The 9,738-nt window shown below is 39.9% G+C and overlaps 1 protein-coding gene across 3 annotated transcripts in view; it reads left to right on the top strand.

The window, feature by feature from the left end:
- The first annotated feature begins 4,446 nt into the window (after positions 1 to 4,446).
- LOC135512329 (apoptosis-stimulating of p53 protein 2-like) overlaps positions 4,447 to 9,738 on the top strand; it is a 60,209-nt gene continuing 54,917 nt past the window's right edge. For all 3 annotated transcript variants that reach the window (XM_064934253.1, XM_064934251.1, XM_064934250.1), the window contains exon 1: positions 4,447 to 4,953. In XM_064934253.1, coding sequence (XP_064790325.1) covers positions 4,927 to 4,953 — 27 coding nt within the window. In that variant the 5' untranslated portion in view covers positions 4,447 to 4,926. The remainder of the gene's footprint in view (positions 4,954 to 9,738) is intronic.

The raw sequence follows: 9,738 nt of genomic DNA, 5'->3' as shown, positions 1-9,738 counted from the left end.
ATTTTACATGGTTTATGAATATTTTAATCTACATGCTAAATAATGTGTCAGAGGCACTCAAATCTGCTTCCATACGTGGCCAATATGTTCCAATGAAAACAATACTGAATAGACATATGAATGTAACATGATTTTACTGAGTTACAGTTCATATAAGGAAATGTATTGGGCCTAATCTATGGATTTCAAATGATTGGGAATACAGATATGCATCTGTTGGTCACAGATACCTTTAAAAAATGGGCCTCAGGAATTTGTCACGGTATCTCTGTGCATTCAAATTGCCATCAATAAAATGCAATTGTGTTCATTGTCCGTAGCTTATGCCTGCCCATACGATAATCCCACTGCCACAATGGGGCACTCTGTTCAGATCGTTGACATCAGCAAACCGCTCACCTACATGACACCATATACATGGTCTGTGGTTGTGAGGCTGGTTGGATGTACTGCCAAATTCTCTAAAACAACGTTGGAGGCTGCTTATGGTAGAGAAATGAACATTAAATTCTCTGGCAACAGCTCTGGTGGACTTTCCTGCAGTCAGCATGTCAATTGCATGCTCCCACAAAAGTTGAGACATCTGTGGCATTGTGTTGTGTGACAAAACTGCGGTGGCCTTTTATTGCCTCCAGCACAAATCAAATCAAAGTTTATTTGTCACATGCGCCAAATACAACAGGTGTAGACCTTACAGTGAAATGCTTACTTACAGGCTCTAACCAATAGTGCAAAAAAGGTGTTAGGTGAACAATAGGTAAGTAAAGAAATAAAACAACAATAAAAAGACAGGCTATATACAGTAGCGAGGCTATAAAAAGTAGCGAGGCTACATACAGACACCGGCTAGTCAGGCTGATTGAGGTAGTATGTACATGCAGATATGGTTGCAGATACCCTGGTTAACCAATGTGCGGGAGCACTGGTTGGTCGGCCCAATTGAGGTAGTATGTACATGAATGTATTGTTAAAATGACTATGCGTATATGATAAACAGAGCGTAGCAGCAGCATAAAAGAGGGTTTGGACACACACACGCACACACACACACACACACACACACACACACACACACACACAATGCAAATCGTCCGGGTAGCTATTTGATTAGCTGTTCATGAGTCTTATGGCTTGGGAGTAAAAACTGTTGAGAAGCCTTTTTGTCCTAGACTTGGCACTCCGGTACCGCTTGCCATGCGGTAGTAGAGAGAACAGTCTATGACTGGGGTGGCTGGGGTCTTTGACAATTTTTAGGGCCTTCCTCTGACACCGCCTGGTGTAGAGGTCCTGGATAGCAGGCAGCTTAGCCCCAGGGATATACTGGGCCGTACGCACTACCCTCTGTAGTGCCTTGCGGTCAGAGGCCGAGCAATTGCCGTACCAGGCAGTGATGCAACCAGTCAGGATGCTCTTGATGTTGCAGCTGTAGAACCCTTTGAGGATCTCAGGACTCATGTCAAATCTTTTTAGTTTCCAAAGGGGGAATAGGATTTGTTGTGCCCTCTTCACGACTGTCTTGGTGTGCACCTGTGTAACGATCATTCTGTTTAATAAGCTTCTTGATATACCAAAACTGTCAGGTCGATGGATTATCTTGGCAAGGATAGATGCTCACTAACAGGGATGTAAACAAATTTGTGCACAACATTTTTTCAAAATAAGCGTTTAGTGAATATGGGAAATTTCTAGGATATTTTATTTCAGCTCATGAAACATTGAATCAACACTTTACATGTTGTGTTTATTTTTTGGTTGAGTGTAATTTAATTTCTAGTTGAACTACATTAATAACTCCAACATTACACATCATTTAGTGATTAGCATAACAGTTTACAGTATAGTCATCACAATAACATAAGATACATTTCTTAAAACAGATCAATATCTTTGGTTTTGTATTGTTGATTTTATCACACACGCTGGGGTGCACAGGACGTAGAATGCAGAGTTAATTTTCGAACTCTCTACCCACTGGGCACATGTCATCATTTCAATGTTGAAATTTGGGTAATAATTGGTTGAGACTTTAATCAATGAGATGTATTTACTCACCCACTCAAAAATAATTCCCAATGTGTTATCACTATGCTTCAACCATCTAAAAGCACAACCAGTTTACAATGGAAAATTATGTTTGATTTATGTTTTATCTAAATGTGATAGAACTGCACTTTCAACTATTTTAAAAACACAACAAGGCTCAAATGAGAATACAACATCAGATACACTTCTGGAAAAAGTAAAAATCACCCAGTAAAATCAACATGAGAAAAAGTCTAAAAGTATTTGGTTTAAAATATATTTAAGAATTAAAAGTAAATGTAATTACTCAAATATACTTAAGTATCAAAAGTAAATATATATAAAATAAATATTTTTTTAATGGATAGCCAGAGGCACACTCCAACATTCAGGCATCATTAACAAACAAACCATGTGTGATTAGTGAGTCAGCCAGATCAGAGGCAGTAGTGATGACCAGGGATGTTCTATTGATAAGTGCGTGAATTGGACCATTTTCCTGTCCTGCTAAGCATTCATAATGTAACAAGTACTAATCTATGTAAAAAATATATTAAAACAGCATGCATAATCAGAAGAATAGCTAAATATTTAACAGGGGAAAAATCGGCAAATAACACAAGCACCTGGGAGACCCAGTTGCCTGTCAGTCATCGTTCAGGGCTTATACGCCCAGCATCACGATCAATGCAGCCACAGGGCTCTTTGATGAAGTGATTATCTTGCATCTGAACAAATAATGGATGATGCGTGATCTCGACAAAACCACTTTTGTTATGTGGTGATCATGAGTTAAATAAGTCATGATCTCGACATAATGAGGGAAATATTTGTTTTATTCATATGTCCTGGACTTCCATCCTTATGTTATCTTGTACACTTCATTTTATAGATTTGTATTTCAATATACTTAATTTACAAATAAAAGCATGTTTATGGTGAGGTGTGAGTGTGGAGAAGTTAATAATGGCATGGCTCAAGCTGGACACATTGGCAGCCAGGATCTTTAGTCTCCACAGAGTAGGAAGGCCAAAAAGACAACCAAGGACATAAACCACCCGGGCTATGGCCTGTTTTCCCCGCTATCATCCAGAAGGCGAGGTCAGTACGGGTGCATCAAAGCTGGGACCGAGAGACTGAAAAACAGCTTCTATCTCAAAGCCATCAGACTGCTAAAACTTCTTCAGGATCGGTGGGTCCCCTGCAGGACGGTTGAGCTAACGTAGGCTAATGTGACTAGCATGAGGTTGTAAGTAACAAGAACATTTCCCAGGACATAGACATATCTGATATTGTCTTAAATACTTATTAATCTAACTGCACTGTCCAATTTACTTTAGCTATAACAGTGAAAGAATACCACGCTATTGTTTGAGGAGAGCGCACAGTTTTGAACATGAAAAGTTATGATTAAAAAAATGGAAGAAATACATTATGGCCTTTCTCTTGCATTTCAAAGATGATGCTACAAAAACAATAAAAAAACAGTTGTTTTTTATTTGTATTATCTTTTACCAGATCTAATGTGTTATATTCCCCTACATTCCTTTCACATTTCCACAAACTTCAAATAGTTTCCTGTCAAATGTTACCAAGAAAATGCATATCCTTGCTTCCGGGCCTGAGCTACAGGCAGTTCGATTTGGGTATGTCATTTTATGGGAAATTTGAAAAAAGGGGTCCAATCCTTAAGAGGTTCAGCCATCACTAGCACATTAGAGGCTGCTGCATATAGGCATAGACTAGAAATCACTGGCCACTTTAAGGAATGGAACACTTAATAGTGTTTACATATCTGGCATTACTCATCTCATATGTATACTGTATTCTAAACTTCTATGGTATCTTAGTCACTTAGTAATGTTTACATATCTTGCATTTCTTATAATTTGTATATACTGTATTCTATACTATTCTACTGTATCTTAGTCCGTTCCGCTCTGACATCGCTCATCCATATATGTATATAGTCTTAATTCATTCCTACTTAGATGTGTGTGTATTGGGTATATGTAGTGTAATTTGTTAACGATTACTTGTTAGATATTACTGCACTGTCGGAGCTTGAAGCGCAAGCATTTCGCTACACCCGCACTAACATCTGCTAAACACGTGTATGTGACCAATCAAATTTGATTTGCTTTGATTTTAAGCACCATGTTCCACTTATCCTACAGTCGATGGAGAAACCAACTTGAGTGTTCAGAGATAACACTTCCGTTATTCCGACTGGCATGGAAGGTGCTAGAGTCTTCCGAGGTTTAAGGATAATTCGTCTGAAACTAGGGAATTTGGTGCAGTGTGCTTCCTCACGGCTTGCACCCGGTTCAGCTTAATCGAACTCCATCATTGTCCGAAACGAGGCGGGGCTTAAATTCCAATGGGATGAGTTTCCTCCTGCTACGTCACTCTGGGATAGGCTGCTAGCACTCCACCGAACTAGTACGCTGTCAGCGGTGTTTCAGGGCTGGATAGGCACCTACGGCCTCGGAAAACTATTGCAAAATATATATAAAAAAAATAATCGCACATATCCGTGTTATTTGATCGGTTTGGGTAATGGTCAGGCAATAATTAGAGATTTGAACGCAATGCGTTTCCGTCCACGACTACCAACTTCTAAGCAATACAATCGCATCTAAAAACTTTTATTTTCCAGAAGGCCTTGCATTTTGTTACAACAGGTCCACGGCATAGGACGAGAGGAGACTGATTAGGCTATTAGACAACGAAATACATTGTATTATCTTTGGCCTTTTTTACAATTGAACAACAAGAAGAGAACTCATCTACACGATTATATCGGACAGGCTACGGGACAGGATCAGGCTTAAAAATACATTGAGCTACAACGCCACCAGCTCTCCGAGATACTACGATCCAAGGAATTATTTAACTGGTTAAATGCGGTACGAGGCTAAAATGATGCCGGTGAGAATTTCTGCCTTTTAATTGCTTGAAAAAAGTTGTCACTATACTCGCCTATTTGCTTCTATGGTAGAGATATCTAACTCAACATTGTAACGTTCTCGTCGGGCATTAAATTGACACATGGGGCCTAGCCATACTGTTGGTTACATTGTTGTGATCTCCACCAATTTGTTTTCAGATATAAAGAAAAACTCAAGTTGCATTCCACGTTATACATTACAATTTAAACCGTTTTCTATGTATGTATGTATTGTGTGTGACTTTCTTTCTGTAGGGTTGATTCAATTTAATGGTAGGCTGCCTAATTCATGACAAATTATAGACATTTAACAGATTTTCAGATAGTGTTCGTTCTTTTAAAAACTGCAAGTCTTGATGTTTTTGTAGAGCCTGCTAGGCTAAAACGTTTATGGTGAGAAGCCTTTTAATTATTTATTCACTAGGAAGCTATTATTATTGTTTACATTGGAAAAACCCATCCACAGCACTAAGGACTTGCAGAGAAGCCTAATGCATAATCAATCACCCGAGTGTCTACATTTATGTCCATAGGAGATTGAGAATTTCTCATCGATCTTTGTTCAAAACTCATTAATCGGATAGTTTTGACACAGATACATAATTTTGAACGTGGCAGTTATTGTTTTTCCTTGAACAAGTCACCAACCAACTCTGTAGTAGAGGGCTGCATTCCCGACATTTAATTGCAGGTCCCAACAGATAATTTCCGCGGGGTCTTTTTTTTACATGCTGCGGGCGGTCAGACAGAACTTTGGGATGAAACTATTTTTTTCTACCTATTGTTTTAAAGCAACTCTGTTCCTTTATTCACAGACTCAGAATTGGCTGCGTCAAGTTCAGTAGCCATTATAGCCTGATGAAGACAGCTTGTCTGTCGAAACATTGGTTATTCAATTATTGCATCGGAGCGGCTATATCAGAGATACTGACGAGATGCTTGTGTCTCCGCCCTATGCATGGAATTTGTTGACCACAGAGCGGAACGGCGGGCTGTCAAGCGCACGCCTACTCCTAGCTTGGAATTGTTAGATACATCCTGTCATTTGAATACTTTTTTATATTCGGTGAGGGGTGTTGACGTCATCTGTCTGTGTTCCTTGGAGAGTGAGATGTTATGCTAGCTTTCTGAATATGCAAAGACAACTTCAAATTCCAACAGCCCCCCCCCCATACAAAAACTGCTTGCTTAATTATCTGCTTATAGTGGACAGAGTGAACCCTCTTGCTTTGCCTCTCCTCTGGCTATATGAAAGAGTAGGCTGCCTTTGTCTATGCATGGGTGTAGAATCAGGTGGCAGTTATCTTTTCAAAGGAAATTAACTAAACAAATGATTAGGCAATAGTGAACTACATTGCCTAGAAATAAATATTGATCCCCATCTGAAAATCGTCCCACTACTAAAAGACAGGCTATATGCAAAACGTATCTCAAGAGAAAGTGCAAGTGTCCGTTCTCTCTCAAACTCTGCTCTCTTCAAACTGCATCTAGCCTATTGGCTGATATAGCCCAGTAATACCGATAGCCTAATATATTGGGCCACGTGAGAATCTCTGGTAATTTAACCTAACCTACTGTTAGCACATTTTGATTTTGCCTTTAGGGTGCAAAATTGCTGGGACCATGGTTGGCAAGTGAGCTGTGTCACATACACCTAAAATAACATTGCAGGACTGTGGTTGGGTTCGGGCGCGGGTGGGAGTTGGACAAAAAGCGAGCGGGTACGGAATAAAAAGCTGCTGACAGGAGTGGGATGAAGTGATCATTCCCACACATACCAGTTGGTAATGTGGACCCCTGCCAACATGAGAGATCCATTCCTTTTGCTGCAGTGCTGAGCTCCATCTTTCATCACTTTTATTGAAATAGAGTATTACTTACTATACAGACAGGTATCCTGCAGTGTGTGCATCTCTCCCCCTCATTCCTCTCTTTCCAGTAACTGGATGAGTGAGTGAATGATTCATGTTGTCAGGCAGCAGTGACGGAGTACTCTCAGGATGACTCCCGTCTGCTAGATATGACCTAGCGCCACTATTCACACCCAGCCATTTATCACCAACCTCAATTCACATGGAGATCTATATATATATATATATACTCCTTATTCTTACCATACCATGTAGCTCTTTATAGGCACAGGAGACCTTGGGCCCGCTGGGGTGTGTCCGTATGTGCACGTCTTTTTGGTGTGTTAGCATCTACTCTGTGCTATTAGTACGATCAGCATAATCCCTATCACAATATTATAGCCACAGAACATGAGGTATGGTCTGTGCTTGTGGTCTAACTCTGGGAGTTAGAATGTTGCAGCATTGTGGCTGGCTTGAGTGGGGGAGGGTGATAAAGGGGGTCACTGTTTTCTTAAGACAATGGGCAGTGACTCTTTATGATCGTATGGAATAGGTGATTATGTGTGTCTTGTCTGTCTATGAAAAGAGATGCTCTCCATTTGTTGGCCCACTGTGGGTGTAGTCTAGTTGCACACAATAGTTTTACTCTGATTTACCTTCTCTCACAGCAGTGATTAACTCATTTGGTCTTGAGCTGTGTACACAGTTTTGTAATCAAAGCTTGTTTTTCTGCAGGTTTATTTTAGGGAGGTTAGTGCCATGTTACAGTTTGAGGGTACAGAGGTAATACTCTAGTTAGCCTAACTTTCTTTATTGGCCAAATCTCATGTTGAATTATTTAAAAATGTATACTGTTACAATGAGTTCTGAAACCTATACACATTTGTTCCTAAACAGCAATGAAGTGTTCAATGTTGACTTAAACATATTGTCTTAATCAACCAAAACAACAACCACATCAAACTAGGCTTGTGGTGATATAAGGGAGGGAAAATTAGGTAATGATGTGGGCAGCTCTGCTCTACTTTGCTCTATGTATTTGTATTGTCTTAGTCCAAACAGTGTACAATATTTAAGCAATTAGGCCCGAGGGGGTGTGTTGTGGCCAATATACCACGGCTCAGGGCTGTTCTGCCTGGAAGCAGCCCTTAGCCGTGATATTTTAGCCATATACCACAAGCCCCTGGGTGCCTTATTGCTAGTATTAACTGGTTACCAATGTAATTAGAAGAGTAAAAATAAATATTTTGTCATATCCATGGTATACGGTCTGATATACCACGGCTTTCATCCAATCAGTATACTGTGCTCCAACCAAAGTTTTATAAATATATTCATTAACTTTAAGCCAGAGACCCAAATTAGAAATTCTGTGTTTTCCTGGGACCCAAGTCTTCGAAAACATGCAACTATATGTACATATCGGTACATTTCATTGCCCTTATGCCCATTAACAATTCAACATAGACTAATAACAATTAAATGAAATACCCATAAATAGCTATTCATGTTTATTTTTCCCCCTTAACACTTTTACATATCTGTCTAGGTTGGAACTGTTGCTGTTAAAATACAATGAATAATTACAATTCCTAACTGATTGATCACATCAATCAGATGTAGACCAGAAAACACACTCACAGTCCTAATGAGAGGTGTGTGTGGCTGGCTGAAGTTTTCAACAAGCAGGTATATTCTGGGCTCAGGTTTTGACAGTGCAATTCTGAGGTCATGCTCAGCATGGAGTCTGTTTCTTAACTATGCCAGAGTTGAGAACCTTGACTCGTATAGGTTTCTGGTGCCAAACTGGATCAGAACATCTACTGCTTTCTCAGCTTGGCAGGAGACTGCTTCCTGCTGTAGATGAACAACCCAGAACTGTGCGTGTTTGCCTCAAAAATGCATCTTGCGTCAATCAGTGTGTTCCAGTTCAGAATAAAAATGATTACTTGTATTTTAACAGCAAGTTTTTTTTCCATCTTCATCTATACTGTTACTTAGTGAAACACTAGCAGTAGCTAGATAGCTTGCTTTGGATAAAGTTAGGTAGCTAGCTATTAGTTGTGTACAAGGGGATTGTTTGAAAGATAATCTCGCATCGTCTACTATGATAAATAGTACTCCCTTCTGCTTATCGTCACCTGTTATAAAATGACAAAAATGCCTTGCCAGCTGATTTACTTTTTCACTGTCGAAGCACTGTTTCCTGAATTCTGCCCTGTTCTGAAAGACCTCTGGGTTTACCGTCATGCTGTGGATGTTTGGTCAGGACCTGTCATTTTAATCTGTTCGTTTTGAGAGACTCATTACTAAGCACTTCCCTGTACAAAACACATTGTGGGCGCTCCTCGTTATTTCTCACAGTTTGTATTAAACCAAGAGAAACACATCGCTGTATTTGCGTTTCATGACAATTGAGCTCAGTCAGAACTTGTGGCTAACTTGAGTCCATTGCATGATGGCGAGTGGGAATGACAAGCCAGTGGCTGACAGCGTATCATCTGCTGCAGAAAAAAGATGAGGTAAACCGAAGCACACCGGCATCTTCCACCCACTCCCGCTGCTGCCAAGCTGAGCAGAGACACTGCTGCTAAGCAGAGAACGCACTGGAACAGAGTGCAGTTGCACTTGTCCAAAATCAATTCCAGTAATTAATGAAATAATTATACCTTCATTGTAACACGTTGCGATACACCATTAACAGGTTTGCGACCCACTTTGCGTCGTGACCCATAATTTTTTTTTTAAAGGCTGACGTATAACGTGGCATTTATGAATACTAGTTTCTGATTGGCTTGAAGGGCATTCTAGCGCGTGCATTATTTCCATTTAACGCATGGTATAATTGTATGGTTTTGAAGTGCTTATATGTTATTTCGATTTTCATATTAGCAAGGTAGGATGACGGTTTGT

The sequence above is a fragment of the Oncorhynchus masou genome, chromosome 24 (assembly GCF_036934945.1).
Source record: "Oncorhynchus masou masou isolate Uvic2021 chromosome 24, UVic_Omas_1.1, whole genome shotgun sequence".
NCBI lineage: Eukaryota > Metazoa > Chordata > Actinopteri > Salmoniformes > Salmonidae > Oncorhynchus > Oncorhynchus masou.
The sequence above is the reverse complement of the archived record's forward strand: the minus strand, read 5'-3'. Positions and strand labels throughout refer to the sequence as shown.